General features: G+C 42.4%; 1 protein-coding gene and 1 pseudogene across 1 annotated transcript in view; one reads left to right on the top strand and one right to left on the bottom strand.

Moving 5' to 3' along the window:
- Positions 1-7,624, bottom strand: part of LOC103059310 (ADP-ribosyl cyclase/cyclic ADP-ribose hydrolase 1) — a 42,214-nt gene extending 34,590 nt beyond the window's left edge. Inside the window, exon 1 of the mRNA XM_088131492.1 lies at positions 7,311-7,624. Coding sequence (XP_087987618.1) covers positions 7,311-7,552 — 242 coding nt within the window. The 5' untranslated portion in view covers positions 7,553-7,624. The remainder of the gene's footprint in view (positions 1-7,310) is intronic.
- Positions 7,625-17,581: 9,957 nt separating this feature from the next.
- Positions 17,582-18,610, top strand: LOC112542215 (translation initiation factor eIF2B subunit alpha-like; annotated as a pseudogene).
- Positions 18,611-21,051: the final 2,441 nt, after the last annotated feature.

The following is a 21,051-nucleotide window of genomic DNA, read 5'->3' as shown; positions in this document are numbered from 1 at the left end:
GAAATCAGCTCTTTCTCCCAGTGCCAAAAACATGGTGTGATGCAGGTCAGACTGACTTTTGAAGGTGAAGTTTATACATGTAATGGTATGTGGGAAAGACTTTGGGAGACCGGGCAGAGATTTGTTAATGAATTAATCATTCAGCGTCATCACAAGTTTGAATGGTTGCCGAACAAGTGGTAGTTAAACAAGGACCACGTGTATGTCAAAATAAAGTATTGACAAAATCAGAAAGAGATCACTACAACACTTAAAACTGATTTGTTAAGGTTAATGTTAAATTGTATTGCAGTGGTATGTGAGAAAGACCTTGGGAGACTGGGCCAAGAGGTGCTGCCAAGGTCAGATAAGAGACAGCATAGCCCGCAGCTGGATAATGGGTGGGGCAAGTGGCTCAGAAGGGACCCTCCCTAGTTTCTCAGGCTGTAAAGGAGACGGCAGGGGGTTGGGGGGAATTGTAACTTTCAAACTTGCAAGATTCTATCAATGTAGCTTTACAATAAAGTAGAATTAGCTCATCTGGTCATGTTTCCTCTCTGGCCTATGGTAAGATTGATATTGGGCCCAGTCTCCCAAGGTCTTTCTCACATACCACTGCAATACAATTTAACATTAACCTTAACAAATCAGTTTTAAGTGTTGTAGTGATCTCTTTCTGATTTTGTCAATACTTCATTTTGACATACAGGTGGTCCTTGTTTAACTACCACTTGTTCAGCAACTGTTCGAACTTGTGATGGTGCTGAATGAGTGGTACCTAGGACCAGTCCTTGTATTTATGACGGTTGCAGTGTCCTGTGGTCATGTGATCATGATTTGTGACTTTCCCTGCTGGCTTCTCACAAGCAAAGTCAATGGGAAAGCTGGCAAGAAGTCGGAAGTCATGGTCACATGAGGTCCTCACTTAATGATCCACGTGGTCCTCGCTTAATGATGGCAACCAGGACTGCCAGAACTGACATCACTAAGTGCTGTGGTCACACGATGTCATGCTTTATTACTGCATCACGTAGCAACAGAAATTCCGCTCCCAATTGCCATAGTTAAGTGAGGACTACCTGTATTTTTTTTTTTTTTTTTTGGTGAATGAAGAAAAGACAGTAAAGGTAGCATTCCCCATCCATCTTTCATTGCAATTTATTTCCATACTTAGTACTGAAGGGATCAATATCCAAAGTGGCAATGAAGCAATATCTAAATTGGCAATGTTAACTTCATAGCTTTAGAGCATGCGCAGAGTTCTCTATAGCCAAGCTTCAATACTAACAGCACTTAGTGAAATTGCAAGAGGAGCTAGCTCAGATAATAGGGAAAACTCCTCCCGAAGAGACTAAGTCTGAGGCCTGATAAGGAGGGAGGACCCAGAACAAGGGTCTGCAGAGACTGACAAGGTATAGGAGTTAGGGGGAACTCCTTTAAATTAATGTAAGCAAACAAGGACAGGGAATAGAATTAATGTAAGCAAACAAGGGTGGGGAATAATGTATTCTGCTTAAGTTTCTTTGACTGGTTGTAAAACTCATCTTCATTATAATGGTAATAAGTGTTGTTGTTGTTTAGTCGTTAAGTCGTGTCCGACTCTTCGTGACCCCCTGAACCATATTGCGCCAGGCCTTCCTGTCCTTCACTGCCTCCCTGAGTTTGCTCAGTTTCATGCTCATTGCTTCAGTGATGCTATCTAACCATCTCATCCTCTGCCGTCCTCTTCTCCTTTTGCCTTCAATCTTTCCCAGCATCAGGGTCTTCTCCAAAGAGATCTCTCTTCGCATTAGGTGACCAAAGTATCTGAGCTTGAGCTTCATTATCGATCCTTCCAATGAGCAATCAGGGTTGATTTCCTTTAAGATTGACTGGTTTGACCTCCTAGCAGTCCAGGGGACTCTCAAGAGTCTTCTCCAGCACCACAGTTCAAAGGCATCAATTCTTCGGCGCTCGGCCTTTTTTATGGTCCAGCTCTCACAGCCATACATTACTACTGGAAAAACCATAGCTTTGACTATGCGGATCTTTGTCGGCAAGGTGACGTCTCTGCTTTTTAATGTGCTATCTAGGCTTGCCATAGCTTTCCTCCCAAGGAGCAAGCATCTTTTAATTTCATGGCTGCAGTCTCCGTCTGCGGTGATCTTGGAGCCCAAATAAATGAAGTCTGTTACTGCTTCCATTTCTACCCCTTCTATTTGCCAGGAATTAATGGGTCCAGATGCCATGATCTTAGTTTTTTTAATGTTGAGTTTCAAGCCAGCTTTTGCACTCTCCTCTTTCACCCTCATCAAGAGGCTCTTTAGTTCTTCTTCACTTTCTGCCATTAGGGTGGTATCGTCCGCATATCTGAGGTTGTTGATGATTCTCCCTGCAATCTTAATTCCGGCTTGTGATTCTTCCAGCCTGGCATTTCTCATGATGTACTCTGCATATAGGTTAAATAAGCAGGGTGACAGTATACAGCCTTGTCGTACACCTTTCCCTATTTTGAACCAATCGGTTGTTCCATGACCGGTTCTGACTGTTGCTTCTTGGCCCGCATACAGATTTCTCAGGAGACAGGTAAGGTGGTCTGGTACTCCCATCTCTTTAAGAATTTGCCACAGTTTGTTGTGATCCACACAATCAAAGGCTTTTGCATAGTCAATGAAGCAGAAGTAGATATTTTTCTGGAACTCTCGTGCTTTCTCCATGATCCAGCGAATGTTGGCGATTTGATCTCTAGTTCCTCTGCCTCTTCGAAACCCAGCTTGTACATCCGGTAGTTCTCGGTTCATGTATTGCTGAAGCCTAGCTTGTAGGATTTTGAGCATAACCTTGCTAGCATGTGAAATGAGTGCAATTGTGCGATAGTTTGAGCATTCTTTGGCATTGCCCTTCTTTGGAATTGGAACATAAACTGACCTTTTCCAATCCCGTGGACACTGTTGCGTTTTCCAAACTTGCTGGCATATTGAGTGCAGCACTTTAACACCATCATCTTTTAGTATTTTAAATAACTCAGCTGGAATACTGTCATCTCCACTAGCTTTGTTGTTAGCAATGCTTCCTAAGGCCCACTTGACTTCACTCTCTAGGATGTCTGGCTCAAGGTCAGTGATCACACCAGCGTGGACATCAGGGACATTAAGATCTTTCTTGTATAGTTCTTCTGTGTATTCTTGCCACCTCTTCTTAATCTCTTCTGCTTCTGTTAGGTCCCTGCCTTTTTTGTCCTTTATCATGCCCATCTTTGCAGTAAACGTTCCTTTCATATCTCCAATTTTCTTGTAGAGATCTCTAGTCTTCCCCATTCTATTGTTTTCCTCGATTTCTTTGCATTGTTCATTTAAGAAGGCCTTCTTATCTCTCCTTGCTATTCTCTGGAAATCTGCATTCAGTTGCTTATATCTTTCCCTTTCACCCTTGCTTTTCGCATTCCTTCTTTCCACAGCTATATGTAAAGCCTCATCAGACAGCCATTTTGCTTTCTTGCATTTCTTTTTCTTTGGGATGGTTTTAGTTGCTGCCTCCTGTACAATGTTATGGACCTCCGTCCATAGTTCTTCAGGCACTCTGTCTACCAAATCTAATCCTCTAAATCTATTCATCACCTTCACTGTGTACTCACAAGGAATATGATCTAAGTCATACCTGAGTGGTCTAGTGGTTTTCCCTACATTCTTCAATTTAAGCCTAAATTTTGCAGTAAGAAGCTCATGATCTGAGCCACGGTCAGCTCCTGGTCTTGTTTTTGCTGTCTGTATAGAGCTTCTCCATCTTTGGCTGCAAAGTATATAATCAATCTGGTTTTGGTATTGACCATCTGGTGATGTCCATGTGTAGAGTCGTCTCTTGTGCTGTTGGAAAAGAGTGTTTGCTATGACTAGCTTGTTCTCTTGACAGAACTCTATTAGCCTTTGCCCTGCTTCATTTTGTACTCCAAGGCCAAACTTGCCTGTTATTCTGATTACTCCTTGACTTCCTACTTTAGCATTCCAATCCCCTATGATGAAAAGGACATCTTTTTTTGGTGCTAGTTCTAGAAGGTGTTGTAGGTCTTCATAGAAGCGGTCAACTTCAGCTTCTTCAACATCAGTGGTTGGGGCATAGACTTGGATGACTGTGATATTGAATGGTTTGCCTTGGATACGCACTGAGATCATTCTGTCGTTTTTGAGGTTGTACCCCATTACTGCCTTTCCCACTCTCTTATTGACTATGAGTGCAACTCCATTTCTTCTAAGGGTTTCTTGCCCACAGTAGTAGATTTAATGGTCACCCGAATTAAATTCACCCATTCCCGTCCATTTCAGTTCGCTGATTCCCAAGATGTCGATGTTCAATCTTGTCATCTCATGTTTGACCACATCCAGCTTGCCTTGGTTCATAGATCTTACATTCCAGGTACCTATACAATATTGTTCTTTACAGCATCGGAGCTTCTTTTCGCTTCCAGATACATCCACAGCTGAACGTCCTTTCGGCTTTGGCCCAGCCGCTTCACTCTTTCTGGAGCTACTTGGAATTTCCCTCCGCTCTTCCCCAGTAGCATATTGGACACCTTCCGACCTGAGGGGCTCATCTTCCGGCATCATATCTTTTAGCCTTTTAACATTGTCCATGGGGTTTTCTTGGCAAGGATACCGGAGTGGGTTGCCATTTCCTTCTCCAGTGGACCACATTTTGTCAGAACTCTCTGTCATGACCTGTCCGTCTTGGGTGGCCCTGCACGGTATAGCTCATGGCTTCACTGAGTTACGCAAGCCCCTTCGCCACGACAAGGCAGTGATCCATGAAGGGGGGTAATAAGTACTGCCCTTTTAAAAATACTATAAAAGGCTGTGGTTTTGTCTCCAAGGGTGTGCCACCCTGCTCTCTCTTAGTGCATGGTGTGAGCACCCAGACTTTTGCTTGGCCAAATAAAACGCTGCTTAGAGAAGTCCCTGCTTGAAGTCTTTTATTTTGGGCTGTTGATTGATTTCAAGTTTTCTGGGTAGCCGAGAACCTTACAGTACATTTCATTGCCATGACCTGCTATACCCACCCAGTATAATTTCTAAACTCTCTATATTATGCGATTCCCTACAAATAAAATGTATTAATTTATTTAATAGGCTTAGGTACCACCCCACATATTGATTGATTCTGACCACCTTACAATATTATTATATATAAACAGGATTAAAGCCACCTATTTATAAACACAATAAAAATAGGTGTATGACATTAGCATTCACAAAAATAATAACAAGTGATTCTTATGCCGAAGAATAATAACAACCAGTGTCACCAACCTATAAGTTTTGAAAGTTTGAATGTGAGACTAGCACAACCACCCTACCATCTAATGACTTACACAATTTAAGTATTCCAGAAGCAGAAATGATGGATGGAGGTGGACAGATAAATGCAGGCTGAACAGTGCAGAGTTCCCAGTGTAGGCTGCCTGCCTAACACAGAATATGCTGATTTGCATAATCTAGATTTAAAAAGAAGATTCATCCCACAAGTAAAATACAGGATGAGTACACTTCACGAAAGATTTGGAAGAAATACCTTGGAATGAATGAGAACATGAGTGTGGCATCTCTCTGCTTTTCATTAAAGGAGTGTGATCAAACTTTGATGTGTCTGAATTTTGGTCATTATGAAAAAGCTCACTTAGCAATTAAAACCATTAGCGATCCAGAATAGAAAGGATGTGGATTAATATTGCTGCATCTCCTCAAATGCTCCAAATGTAAGATGCCTAAGAATTCAGCAATTCCAAGAAAAATGAAATCTAATTTAAAAATGGTATGCATTTGGAAATTTAAAAAAAAAGTAGCCCAACTTTTTTCTAGTTTCCAAATACTGTAAGCCTGAAAAGAAACAGTGCCACTGCTTTAAGAATTATATTAATTTCAAAGAATTGTCTCCTTTTACAGCAGTAACGTCTTTCTTTCAGATTCACACTGATGCACTAAAATTGCAGTGCCTTCAGGAAACATCATGCTAGCACAGAGATAATGCTCAATAAATTCCTTTGCTGTGGAGTTTTTGCAGAATACCACCTCCCACTGCATAAACAATTACAAACAAACAAACCAAAAAACAGTGTCTAATTCAATCAGCCATATATTTGGAAATTTAATCTCATTTCTCCACCTCCTGATTTAAAATCCTGACTTCCTTGGGAATGTAAATGAACAGGACTTTTTTGTAACCCTGGGATATTTACTTAACACTGAGGCATACTGAACTCAGTGGAGTTTACTTGTGAGTTAATATTCCTATCAGAACTTCAATTCTGTTTGCATTAGTAGGCAGGAAACCCAACTGAATATATTTATATATAATTCTGAGTCAACTTCATAGAGGGAATCCTGAACAGCAAGTCCCAAATTCAAGGCAATATAAAATCTTGAGGAGCCAGAATTTTTCACTCTCAAACTCATACCTAAAATACAAAGATAATCTACTTTGAACAAGTAATGCAATCTTATTACTGAAAAACTCCTCCTAGATCCATCTGTCCACATCTCTCATGCACACACCCCTTCATTAGCCATCTTACACATTATATCTTCCACTCCCCAAAATGTAACTGAAATGTCTTGTTTCCAGCCTTACAGTGCTAAAAAAAGTCCCTGACTTGTAAGACCAGGGCCCTGAGCCCCAGTGAGTCACTCTTAGCAGAGAAAAGTTGTGCTTCTTGGAACACACGCCAGTTCAGAAGGATTGCAAAACAAACAACTGAAGGGTTAAGCACTGCAACACTTTGGGCTTTGTAGCTCAGAAGAGAAGGCTAAGTGGAAACATGACAGAGGTGCCCCTCACTCTACTACCAAACCCTCCCCCCCTCCAATTTTGCTCTAGTGATGGATGATTTTCAGAGGGGATTAGGCAAATTCATAGCAGATAACACAATCAGTGGTCACTCTAACTTAGGCATTATTTCTAATATTAGACACAACAGGCCTGCCTATATTACTTGCTGTAGAAGAGTGGAAATGTCTCTGTGTATGGATTTCCCATTGGCTGAAGCAGATTGCTGGGATAAGTGGACTTCTAATATGATCTGCCCTGAATGATGCAGGTGCATTAGAAGAATATAGATTTTTATATTAGTAAATGTGTTCATTAGTTTAATGAAAATACAGAGCTCTCTTCAGAAGAAAATCACAAACTTACTTGCTGTATACTGTCAGATTCCTGCAAGTATGATACATTTCAGAATAAAATTGTTTTCAACTGCTAGAAAGTTATTTTTTCTGGAACAAAAGCTTCAATCCTTTCTCCTATGCATTTTCTTCTTGCATACCCTCTGGATAAATCCTGCTTCCAGTCTTTGCCCTGGCACTTACCTGAGTTCAGGATTTATTGTATTGATGAAGTTGTAACATCTTCCCAGGACAATTTCCAACAGATGTTCAGTGGTCCCTCTGCCTTTCCACTGCTGTTCTTCTGCGATGGGGGTCTTCTTCTTTCCATGCCTGAGTATTCCAAACACGACAAAAACAGTCAGGGTGCCCAAAAGCAGCAGCACCACCCCTGTCAAAATCAGTTTATGCTTCCTCGTCCAGGAAGAGCTGCTTTGAAAGGGCATCTTTGTAAAAGTTTCTGAAAAGCAGCAACAGCTGCACTTTCTGCCTCCTTCACCCCTGCCAGCAATGTAGCTTTCAAGTGTCACACGTGGTTCCTGCTCCTGCTCCTGCTCCTCCTATTTTTCTCTGCTCGCTCGCTTGCTCACGCTTGCAAAGGCACATTTGCAGAGGGACCTGGGCTGCATTTCTATTGGCTCACCTGAAGTTGGACAGCACCAGCCTTACTCAGATTCTGTCTCATGGAACAGCCACCAATGGAGACACGTCACTCCTGTTTTTAACTCCACTCGGTGTCTTGTAATTTGCTTCCCATGAGGGAGGGTATTAATATCTCATCCATGACCAAAAGATTACAAAAATTTTAAAATACAGAAGGATCATAATATGGAAAAAACTAAAGGCTAGTTGATGCAGCGGAAAAAGAATGCTTTCCAGGACTAAAATTATCTTTCCCTAAGAATGTTCACAAAGGTATTCCCGCTAAGCCAAAAAGGCCTGGTAAGAAGTCTGATTTACGCAAACCCAGAGGGATGGCTGCTCCGGGTTCAAATGACTCAGGCTGGTTCAAAAGCTGCATGTGATGGGGACAAAAATGGCAGTGGGCATGCTCAAAGGGGTTTTTGGTTCAGCATTTTGTGCAAACACAGCCAAAATATTGGAATACGTAACCCTGTTACAAAAATCTACCACTTTAAATACCTGCTGGTTTGGGTCACCCATTGCAGTAAGCCATGGCTTGTTTTAATCATCCTTTGTTTGAGCAAGCTCTTGTGGCCAGATTCCCAATGCTAAGCCTGTACCGTGGTTTATAAAACACAATAAATGAGTTCACACATCCCATACTGCCTAGACTGCCCCAGATTCCTGCACTAATTCTCTATGGAATTTGGTGCACTCACAAGAAATCTAGGACACCGCGTGAATAGAAAACCTTCCTTTATTGCAATCCTAGTGACCTAAACAAGATGAAGAACAGCTTCTAATCAAGTGGAAGAGTTAAGACAGCAGACAGGCCATAATGCGGGGTTTAATCTAGGGATTCTTTCTCCCACCCCCACACAGCAAAGGACTGGTAGCTGCCCTTTTCTGAGGCTTATCTGTCATGGCCACCTTTGAATAAGGACCTTCTCTTCATATCTCCCCAATTTCAGTCCTATCCCCTCAACCAGGGTTTCTCAAATGCTGTGCTTCTATGACTCCCATAGATGATAAATCAGCTAGTGTGACTTCCATGAATCAAACCAATGATTTCACAAGTGTAAGACTTGGGCAAGAAATCAATACAACACTTTTAATGAGATTCTCAGCCTGTGTGGCACTGTACCTGCCTGCCAGGGGCTTGTGCTGGCAAAGCATAGGACAGGCTTGGGGACAAGCCAACAAGGTTTTTAAGAAAATGTGGTGCCCCAGGGGATCCCAGTTTAAGAACCCCAGCCATAAACCAAAGCCAAACAGATCACATTATAACAGCATGATGTGTGAACCCAATCATTGGGAAATTCCTCTTAAAACACAAACTCACACACTTATGAATAAGGCAAATAACAGCTTCTATGAGAGGAGCCACACTAGATTGTTGAAGGGAAAACAACAACATCTCTTGGGATACAACATAAAATAACACATTACTATGTCTTTTTATCTAGCTATGGTAGGGAGAATCGCCACTGGGTGCAGATGGTTGGGCTCAGTCTGAAAGACTGTGGCATGGCATGTGGCATGGAATGGCAAGACTAGATGTGCCAGAACATCACAGCATCCTGGCTGAGACAGATTCATGACCCCATTTGTGCGAGTGAGCATTTTAAGTGTGCATCTAAATATGGAACTCTAAGGTTTTCAATGTTTGCAATATTTCCAGCCTTCAGTATTTGACAGTGTGGCTTTCTTGCTTATGATCCAATGAAGCTGCTCGACCTTACACAGGATTTGGGGTAGCATTTCCGGGCAACTAAGTCATGTGTTGTTTCATTAAGCACTAAGTTTCATTGGGGAAGGGGGAAAGCATCTCTTCTGGTGTTAAAGCCTCTTAAGTCATCCCTGAGCTGCAAGCTGTTTCTGATCTGAATGATCTGTTGCACACTGCTATCTGTAGACTGAGATATGAATAGATTCCTGTCTTGTGAAGGAGGTATTGGACAAAATATATAACAGATTACGAGTTTCCCAATAATATAGGAAAATGGAGCTGATGGCTGTGTACTCTATATACAACTAAGCTCCTTTAAACATTGCCTCATACTTTTAGGCTGGGCTAAGGCTGCACCTATTGGAATGTATTCATGGCAGTGGGGTGGGGAGAGAGAAGTTTTGGTGGTAGCCAGGGAAAGATAAAATGATTTCTCTAGGTCTCCTGTTTTCTGTCTGTAGGCACTGTGTTCTGCTTCGGTACCCAAAATAAAACAAATACATTTCTAAATCATTTTAAAATCAATAGGCTACATTATTTTGATTCTGCCCAGATCTCTAACCATGTTTTCCCACTTCTATTTATATCAGGGAAAAAAATAGCAAAGATCTTCCTTAGCTCTATGGGATCCTACAGAACTACAGAAGGCTTCAGCAGTTAAAATCGGTTTCAAAAGGAACTCTATCAGGACTAGCACTGAATGATCAAAGTCCACATGCTTTGTCCTACAGGTAAATCAACATCGTTGCCAAGGTGGAAGGGTCATCCTTCATGAGGGCTGAGCTAAAATGGAAAAGAAAATCTTAAACAAGAAAAACCAGTAATGTCCTACAACCACCCAGGAAGCTGAATGATTGACAAAACAGTTACTGTGAATCCTGTCCTTTGACAATATCTTTGACAAACATCCTAATAATGTGGAACAAGTTCTTTTCTTTTTTTTATCCATACTCAATCGTGACCAATTCTGTGGCAACTGCCTGGACAAGTCCCTGCAGTTTTCAAGGCAAGGTGTTTCGGAAGTGGTTTGCCAGTGCCTCCTTCCTAGAGCAGAGCCCAGCTGGTGAGTGCAGGAGGCGGGGTTTCGGTTGCTTCGCGCCCTTTTCAGGCGCGCACGGTTTTTCGCGCTCACCGGCAACTGCTCCCGACTCCTTTTTTGCAAGGCGCCGCCAGCATTTTTCCTTCCACCGGGGTGAGAGTACCCATTTATCTACTCACGTGAGTTTTCGAACTGCTGGGTTGGCAGGAGCTGGGGAGAAAGCAGGAGCTCACTCTGCTGCATGGAGCTGGGCTTGAACCGCTGAAGTGTTGACCATTTCCGGCCGGCAACTTTTCAGCGTCATTAAGCCACTGCGCCACCGCGTCCCCTAAGTTCTTTTTAGATTGCTTAAAAAAAAAAAACCAACTCCCAGTGAGAAAGAAAATGTAATGTGACATTGCTTCCTACCCTGCTCAATACTCAAAGCACTTCCATACAGCCACCAGCTTAACCCCCAAATCTTTTGGGGCTATCCAATGAAGGCCCTTATGTTGTAATGCTCTCCATGAGCAAAACAGAGCTCTTTCTAGTAGACCAGCAGAGGTGTGCAATAATTGGCAGTCCTTGTTCTTACCTTGCCACATCTGCAGAGCAAAATGGCCACTGTGTGGATAGAGTGGAACAGCCACTCTTCTGCTAAACAGGACATGTCAAAAAAAGAATGATGCATTGATTCCTGCAAGGAGGGGGGAGATCTAAGGAATTCCCATCAATGGAAACCTCACAGTTCCAGAGCAAATGGTACAGTGGTACCTCGGGATACGAACGCCTCTACTAACGAACTTTTCGGATTACGACCAGCTCCAGCCACAAAAATTTACCTTGATGTGCGAACTCTGCCTCAGGGTACGGCCATTTTTCTGCCCTGACACGTGGTCCGTGGCCATTTTCCCGCCCCTGACACGTGGTCCGCGGCCGTTTTCCCACCCCGCCGTGCGGCGCCCGGCCGTTTTCCCGCCCCGCCGCGTGGCACCCGGCCGTTTTCACGCCCTGCTGCGCGGCGCCTGGCCGTTTTCCCTCCCCTGACGCGTGGTCCACGGATGCCAGAACGGATTAACGGTAATTACATTGAACCTTATGGGAAAATTTGCTTCGGGGTGCAACCAAATTTGGAGGGCGGAACGGATTAACCGGATTTACATTGAACCCTATGGGGAAATTTGTGTCGGGTTACAACCAACTCAGGATACGCCCAGAGTCACGGAACGGATTAAGTTCATATCCCGAGGTACCACTGTATAATGTTATTTTCATAGCATGTCTTCTGAGCAGCAACTGAACCACAGTTGGCTCAGGTGTAAAGAGTGCCATGGGGACACTTGTCCTCATCCCAGATCAGTATAACCCTTGGGTGTGGAAAGGGCTTCTGGTGAGCTGAAGTTGTCCTCCACCTTGCCATTTATGGGCCTCCATAAAATGTACTTCCCGTTCACTCTCAATGCAGCATCTGTTAGGATATTCTCATGGGAAGAAGAACAAATTGCTTATCTTCAAACAAAATTGTTATGGCTGCAGAAGTCACGCCACCTGCACTGGTCTTTTAGTTTACACATATACTGCTATTTACTGCCACCTACTGGCGTCTTCATGCTAGTTACCTAAGGGGAGGTGCATAGTTCTAATAAATTGTGGGTGATTGTATGCCTCACTCCTAGTAGGTTTTTAGACATCATGTAATCATTTTATAGGTTATGTAGTTGTAACTAATAACTTCTTCTCTGAGAGTTTTTGGCTAGAGACTTTGTTAAACTTGTGTACTGGATAAGTCTTGGATACCACATAAATGAGAAGTGATTTTTTTATATGTTTTGCATGAAACTTGTATTTTATGTAGTTTTATTTTTCTCAATAAACAACCAGATATGTTTTATAACTTCTGGTCGGATTTCTTTGGAGAACAAGATAAGGACATTGCATTCTTTAAATCTCTCTACGCTGGTGTGTATTTTTGGTGTGGAATGTAATCACACCTCCACTGTACCTAACAGCATCATCTCTTCATCCTTGCCTTCAAAACACTCGATGAACTTGTCCTACCTTGTTTAAGGAATAGTTACATCTACAGTCACGCACTTGTGATGAAACTGGGAAAGCTGGCATACTCAGAGGACATAACAGAACAATGTCTTCTTATTGTATCCTTAGTCCAGATAAATAATCCTGATTATGATTTTTGGTACAATCTGCATCCCAGGAGAAAGAAAATGGGTGCTAAATCTTCAGCAATCATGGCAATCTGGCCATTCAGCAAAGTGATAAAGCCTGCTTAAGATTTGGACTAATGACCAAGGGGGATGCAGTGATAATAAGAAGCAGAATCACCCATACCTCCAGAATGGTATCCCAGACATTGTCAATTGTATAACCTCAGTGTAGTCATGTATATAGTATCATAGGATCATATCTAATCCTATGTTTGATTGAGGGCACATAGTTGATATAATGTAAAAATGGAGATGGAACTGAAGATGCACATCTTACAGTTAAGTTTAGCCCCTCCTAAATTTAGGCTTCCTAGTGTAGTTGAAGATTTCTTTTTATCAATTTTCTCTTCTTTTAGTCTCTGCATAAACACACACTTTTCCTACTTGAGGGCCCAAGCTCCTTCTTTAACAGTCTGACCGTTTAAGCAACTATAAAGCACCTAATATTTTCAAATGCAGACCTGAGAAACAGCAAGAGAGAGGGACCCAAAATTTTACCATAGGATATGGGAGGCCTTAGATCAGTCCTATCCTACTCTTCCATGCACTAGAATAGTGTTTCTCAACCTTGGTAACTTTAAGAGTTGTGGATGTCAACTCCCAACATGCTGGCTGGGGAATTTTCGGAGTTGACATCCACACATCTTAAAGCAAGCTGGCTGGGGAATTCTGGGAATTGAAGTTCACACTTCTTAAAGGTTGAGAAACATTGTACTAGACTAAAAGGTTGAGAAGGTTGAGAAACATTGTACTAGACTAAAAACCTGTTGCCACTGCTTGTATTCTGTTGGCTGAAATATCTAAAGAGTTCAGATTGGGAGCGGCTACATTTGATGGGGAGTTGGCATGTTGAAGATTTCAATTCTGGCATTTATCAAGTTAATGATGCTGTAGCATCAGTTTTTTCCCCTACGTACATTATTTTGTGGGCAAACTTCATCTGTCAATTTATGTATCTCTCTTATGTCATAAATTCACTCTGTGAAGTATATATTGTCACAAAGTCATTGAAGTTAAATTATGCTTGCAAGTGGTTTTCTGCATGATAGTGAAAAACTCAGACTGCATAGCCTAGAAGAATGCAACAGATTTGGCCAAACCCTGCATCCTAAGATGCAGTGATTAAAATCAGAATAAATTTGCATTTCCCTAGGATATAGCCTGTGATGATGACCCTGCTCTTCCATTATGACTGAGGCTTCAGTTAAACACTGTATCTGCTTCTCCCAAAGGCCATCACTGAATGCTGGGAAAATCAGAAACCTTTACATGTTCCGGATCCCATTGGTGAGACAATACCACCCAAGAAGCACGCCTTCTCTGTCATGACACCTGTCTTGTGGAACAGCCTCCCCCATGAGATATGGACAGTGCCAACCCTGCTAGCCTTCTGGAAGGCCATCAGGACCTGGCTTTTCACCCAGGCATTGGGGCCAGGATGTTAATGGTGTAGGTGTGGATGTGTTTGAATTTGTTGGTAGGGAGACTTTTTAGGGGCCTCAACCTAGTTTTTCAGAATTGACTAAGTTTGGATTTTGTCCTTTGATAGATGGACAGCTATATAAATGTGTTAAATAAATAAATAAATAAATAATTTAATTATAATAATTAATTAATTTTATAATAATTAATACATCATCATCATCATCATCATCAATAAATTTTATACTAAATGGCAGAGAGAACATGGCAGTAGTGCCCTTAAATGAAAGTAAATTTTGCAGACAGTCCTCCAAGGGCGAGTCTAATCATACGGTCTTGTGGGGAAGGTGTAGTGTGGGGTTGCCCAAAGTGGTCAGTATCGACCTCCAAGGATTGATGGGACTATCCATTACTGTTGTCATTGTGTTGTTGTTGTTGTTGTTGTTGTTATTATTATTATTCATAGTACTATGAGTTAAAGTCGTATTTATTAAATTATTTTCGTATAGTAAATGTTTGGGGATTGATGAACAATCTGAAATTTTATGAAGGGGTCAAGCTGAAGAGTTTGGGGGCCCCTGGGATAGGGCTTTTGAGGATTAGAAAAAGACAAGGAACAGTAATGGCAGGAGATCATGCTGGGGGCGAGCAAATGGTTAAATTGTTATTTAGCCTTCGGCTAGGTATTTGCTCCTTGGTGCAATCCCCTCCCCCACTACACCCCACCCTTGGTATACAGAGGGACCTGCATCACAATCACAGGGCTGTTCCCCTTTCGATTCAAGCCACAAGCATGGACATGTGCTGGCACCCTCTTTCTTGTGCTGTGTCCCAATGGGGTTTCATCTCACCTTCTTAACCTAAGGCTGCCCATCCATGAAGCACCAGAAGTCCTCTGCAGTTCCTCTTAAACAGCCAACCAGCCATAGCAGTTTTACCGCTGGTACAATCTGACCCACATCATCAACCATTCCATCAGTGATATGGACAGATAACCCATTGGTGCTAGGATTACCCAACTCCTACTGGCCAATCTAGGCTGCTGCAGGCAATCTCCCACCCTGGTCTCTAGGCACGGTCCTCCAGGGCTATCCTGCTTTGGGCACTGGGAGTGTCTGGATCAGCCAGAAAAACAGCTGGCCAGTGGTGGTGGTGGGGAGGCTGTGGAATGAAGCAGGAGAGAAAGATATGCCTCTTAGTCTCTCTCTCTCTCTGCCACTTCATGGCACAACCATGTCTCCCAGCTCTTGTTTCCTTCATCTGCCACTTCTCTCAGGCGGGCAGCTGATGCCCAAAATAAGAAAAGTGGCATAAAAGGGAGGCAAGTTCTGACAGACAGTAAATCCACGGATTTGGCCATCTGTCACAATGATCACCAATGACAGCAGTGATACTGAGAAGGTAGGGAGAGGGTAGCCTTCCCTGCATGGCAAGCGAGGATACCATCTTGTGGCCGCAAGCCAGAAAAGAAGTTGGAATTGTAAGAGGGACAGCAACAGCTGTTTTCATGGTTAGGTTTTTGGCTCACTGATGGGAAGAAGGAACACTTTAACTGAGGTATGAGGAAGGACCCTGGTTGAATGTAGTTAGATTCTGGAGCTTCTTCTGCTACAAGAGGCTGGCCATTGCTTCTTCAATATACAGTGGTACCTCGGTTCACGAATGCGTCTGTTCACAAACAATTTGGTTCGTGACCAGCATCGTTCGCAAAATTTTGCTTCTGTTCACGAACTCCGCATCGGGTGATGGACAGGATCCACGGCCATTTTCCCTGCTGTGACACGTGGTCATGGCTTCCTGTGGGGAGGGAGACTCTCCCTCCAAACAATAACCGCCTCCCCACCCGCCTTCCTATCCTCCACGCCAGAAGTCGCCTCAAGCAAGGTTAGCATTCTTTCTCTTCATACTGTACTGTACTGTACTTTGTTTCATATTTTTGTGGTTTTAAAAAAAAATACATATGGTTCAGAATGGGTTAACATTATTTACATTGAACCTTATGGGAAAATTTGATTCAAGTCACGACCAATTTGGGTCGCAACCAGAGTCGCGGAACGAATTAAGTTCGTGACCCAAGGTACCACTGTATATGCTTGTTACCTTTGATTAAGCCAATAAAAACACTTATCTAGTTTGCATGAGATACTTTCTGTGATAACTTTGCTAAACACTATGTCCCTCCAAGTGAAGACTGCCATTAGCAGAATTAATAGTAGCATTTTTATTTGGTGGAAGCAAACAACGAAATTACAATATAATATAAACAAATAAAGAGTCAATTTAACGAATGTTACCTAACCCTAGCACTACCATAATTTCAATTTTTATTAGGTAGTGAAAGTAAAGCAATGGTTTTTCTAACCTCGTGAGGTTCAAAACAGCTGTTGAAACACTTTTTTCCCAGCTTCTTTCTGAACCTCATGCAATCAGATGCCAAACGTTCAAGGGGTAGTCAATTTTGCAGAGCAGGTGCAAGATGGGAAAAGGTTCTGAAATATGAGATGGTCATTCTACCACGAGGGGCAACTAAGCAAGTCTGATTGCATCATTGAGTTGAGCACATGGGAACATAAATTTCAATCAAATTATTCAACATGCCAACTCCATATCAAATGTAGCCACTCCCAATCTGAACTCTTTAGATATTTCAGCCAACAGGATACAAGCAGTGGCAATAGGTTTTTAGTCTAGTACAATGTTTCTCAACCTTGGCACCTTTAAGAAGTGTGAACTTCAATTCCCAGAATTCCCCAGCCAGCTTGCTTTAAGATGTGTGGACATCAACTCCGAAAATTCCCCAGCCAGCATGTTGGGAGTTGACATCCACAACTCTTAAAGTTACCAAGGTTGAGAAACACTATTCTAGTGCATGGAAGAGTAGGATAGGACTGATCTAAGGCCTCCCATATCCTATGGTAAAATTTTGGGTCCCTCTCTCTTGCTGTTTCTCAGGTCTGCATTTGAAAATATTAGGTGCTTTATAGTTGCTTAAACGGTCAGACTGTTAAAGAAGGAGCTTGGGCCCTCAAGTAGGAAAAATGTGTGTTTATGCAGAGACTAAAAGAAGAGAAAATTGATAAAAAGTAGTAGTTCAGGCAACAAAATGAGATAGCAGCACTGAAATCTAAGCTGTAATGGATTTTTATAAAAGGTATGAAGGTTTTATAATTTTTCAACAAGAGGTGTACTTGGGCTGGGTTGCAAAAATCAGGTGATTATATGTTAGCAAAGAGATTTAACAACTCCTTGCTCCCATCTAGCAGTTATTGGGATGTTTGCAGCTCAGATCAGGTAGCCCTACTGAACAACTCCCAAAACATCCACACAAGTACAAAAATCACGGACCCTCCTATTATAAACTTGCTAAATAAATTGTTCACGGCACTGCGCCCAAAGGTTTTATAAAGGTGGTGTCATGACTGGGCTAGAGAGGAGTTGGATGACCTCTTTTTCTACCATGAGCATAGCAGAGCTGGTTGATGCCTTTAACATCCAGATAAGACAGGATCCAGATGTTCCTTCTGCAGTGGCTACTATTCACTGGAGTTCCTGAAGAGGGACGAAGGTGAGACCATTCAAGGATTGAGAGTAAATCTAAAACAGACTTTAAAAATGCCCTCTAACATTGACTTCCCGATGGCTCTCTCTTTTGGCACAGAGCTCTTCTTATAATTCATCAGTTTCATTTCTGTGGACTCTTCCAAATGTAAAGAAACCGTAACTGAAAGAGGCAAGCCTTTTCTCCATCACATCTCTCTTTCAAGGAAGAACATTGGCACACTTTTGCCACACATTTGTGAAAAAATGGTGGGGAAATGTTAATCCATGCTTACTCGAACGTGGCCCTTAGAGTGCTAGAAGGTGTTGCAGGAACAAAGAAACATTTTAGCACCTACTGTATGTCACTGAATTGCAGCTGGATTGAGCAGGGCAGAAGGTGGTAAAAGTTCTCAGTAAATTTGGTATTTCTGTCACTGTATTCTAGATCAGTGTTTCTCAATCTTTGCGACTTGAAGATGTGTGGACTTCAACTCCCAAAATTCCCCAGCCAGCCATGCTGTCTGGGGAATTCTGGGAGTTGAAGTCCACACATCTCCAAGTCGCCAAGGTTGAGAAACACTGTTCTAGATGGAAACATCATGGAGAAGGTGGATTTGGTGACAGTGGGGGCTGAAGGAGTCATAAAAAATGGAGGGGTCATCAACAAGTTTGAGACAAGCCAAATGTGCCAAAGCTCAAAATAAGCCCCGTCCAATGTGGTTGCTGCGAGTTTCAATTATGAAAGACCTCCCCCTTTGAACCAACAGGATGTCCCAGATAAATTAAATACAAAGTAGACATCCTTGAAGATATAAGAAGCCCTTCACAGTTGAGCATCCTTGTATTGATTAGACTTCCCCATCTCTTATCATTCTGCTTTTTATGGATGTCAGAGTCCTTGACCCCCTTGGTCGTCAGTGATGAACTGATTAAACTCTATTTGTAAAACCATCTCCACTGAATGTGCTGAGGGTGATACAACAAAAAGTAAAATAAGCCAGGAAGTTGCTGGTAATGCCACTTCATTTTGCATAAAGGTCTTTTGAAAAATTCATTTGTATAAAAAATTTACTGCAGTTTAGGAAGTGTGCTCCTGGGAACAAATTAAACCCAAGAAAGGAAAAAGATAAGTTATGCATTGGTTTGATGCCATCTGCTGGATATTGAGGACATTTAAATGCTCAGGACAGCTTGTCTCTGTCAACTTTCAAGCACTGGAAAACACAAAGGGAATATAAGAAAGCTGTATCAATTACTGTTTTAACTTTTCCTTGTAATAATTCCCTAAAAGCTTGAAAAATCTACACAAGACCAATACGAAAGTTAGGAGAGATAATCTGAATTTCATCTAAAAACTACTGAAAATTGTCTTTACCTTGTGCCATGGCATATGAGCAGAGGCACCAGGGAAATCTCATTGAAGGAAGCATCCTGTAATTGGGGTCCTGCCATAGCAAAGCTCCCTGCTCATCCCCTGCCACGCCTCAAGTGGAGTGAAAAATCACAGAGGGAACTTTAGTGAATGGAGCAGCACAGGATGCCCTGAGAGGGCTTTCAGTGACAAATCCACACTTTGAACTGAACTTGAAAACAGAGCAAAATGCTATTGAAAACCCCTGTCTCATTCTGTATAGTCTGTATTGTCTTGGCTCAAAATACCTATTTTATCTGGAAGTGTTAGCTGGCAAGATAGAGTAAATGAGGACAGTGCTAAGTGCAGGACCTGTCAACATACCGAGACCTATACAATTCTGTTCCTTTTTTTTTTTTTTGGTTAGACTTTTTTTCAGTGGTGGGGGGGAAAAAAAGCTAAGTTATAGCTTATTTTGGAACCCTAAACTCTATGTGATTTCAGGGAGCAGCTTTACTGACAGATGCTTAGCTTGATTCATGGATTTCTGAGCTTCCAAACAGCCACCTTACAGGCCAGCTGAACTTCCTTAGTTTTTACATGCAGCCTTGGGTAAAAGCATTATAGTAGTACAAAGTAAACAAAGCAAGACTAGAAACTGAAGCAAATCTAATTTTGCTTCGATAGAGCTTCACTTTTTTTTTTAATGGTGATCAATCAAACTGCCAATTGATAATGGTTAAAGGCATTCTCAGGGAACTATCGGCTACCAGCTTGTTAGTCAGGGAGTGTTTTGTCACCCAATTTGGTGAGTTCCTTTGGCCGGTGCAGCTGATTTCCCACCCACAATATTTCCATCTGGTCTGGATAAAATCTGCTGCTGAGTAAATCTGAATTCCAAATCATTTTCTCTTCATGCTCCTTGCAGTCAGAGCCACTGGATGACTTCCCCAAGTGTTTCATCGAAACCTAAGATAGGAAACCATTTGGGGGCTGGCAGACACACTGGGAATTTGGAGGATACTGTATGTTGTGGGTTTGCTCAGTCACAAAGAGCTGCACCCATTGAATTCAGCACCGGCTGACGTTCCTCCCTGCTGATTGACCGATTATATTTCTCATCTCTCCAACAACCAAGGAACAACTGGCATTTTTGTAAACAGAGGTTGATGCTCTATTTTGCATTACACCCCTTCCCTTTTTGCTCTTCTTTTGGAATTAAAGCCAGGTGGGAAATAGTCTGAAGATGTGTTTGCAGGGAGACTGATGCCAGTTGTCAGCGCAGAGGGGCCAGGCACAGCCTTATAGCATTCCACAAACCCCCAAAAAGGGGGGAAAGGGGAAATACTTATTATATCAGTCCATCAATTATTTTATTACAGGTTACAGATCCAACATGCCTATCAGAAAAATTAGAGAGATAAAAGAATGGAGGAAAAATACTGCATAATAAAATAGTGAATTTTAAAAACCCACGATATAATGCTCTAGTCCAGTGTTTCTCAATCTTGGCAACTTTAAGATGTGTGGACTTCAACTCCCAGGCTGGGGAATTCTGGGAGTTGAAGTCCACACTTCTTAAAGTTGCTGATGTTGAAAAACACCGGACTAGAATAATCGCTATTTGAGTGGCCAAAGCCCACCATGGTTAAGAACCTGATGCAAAGGGTTTGGTTTTAGCTGGCTGGGGAATTCTGGGAGTTGAAGTCCACACAAATTAAAGTTGCCAAGGTTGAGAAACTGTAGGGCTTTATGCAGAATGCTACACGAGGCAGCCCTCTCAAATCAGCCCCCAATTAGCTGGCCATTCATAATTTAAGCTTCTTGTCTGCCAGATGGCTATGATAAGTCTCCTGTAAATTCGCCACCTGGCTGAGGAACTGCATTTATTAGAACGTCGCGCGATGCAACAAGCGCGCGGGAGAACCTCTCCAGCTCTGCTAAACCCCCGACTCTCGCTTTGCGGGGCATTTAAAAATGGCCGCTCCACCCCGGCCCGGAAGTGCCTCTCTAGGGAAAAGGCTCTCGCCTCCCTC

The sequence above is a fragment of the Python bivittatus genome, unplaced genomic scaffold, assembly GCF_059951505.1.
Source record: "Python bivittatus isolate LINGU-HERP-01145 unplaced genomic scaffold, Pbiv_v1 ctg000960_np1212, whole genome shotgun sequence".
NCBI classification, from domain to species: Eukaryota; Metazoa; Chordata; class Lepidosauria; order Squamata; family Pythonidae; genus Python; species Python bivittatus.
This window is presented reverse-complemented; position numbering and strand designations above follow the sequence as displayed.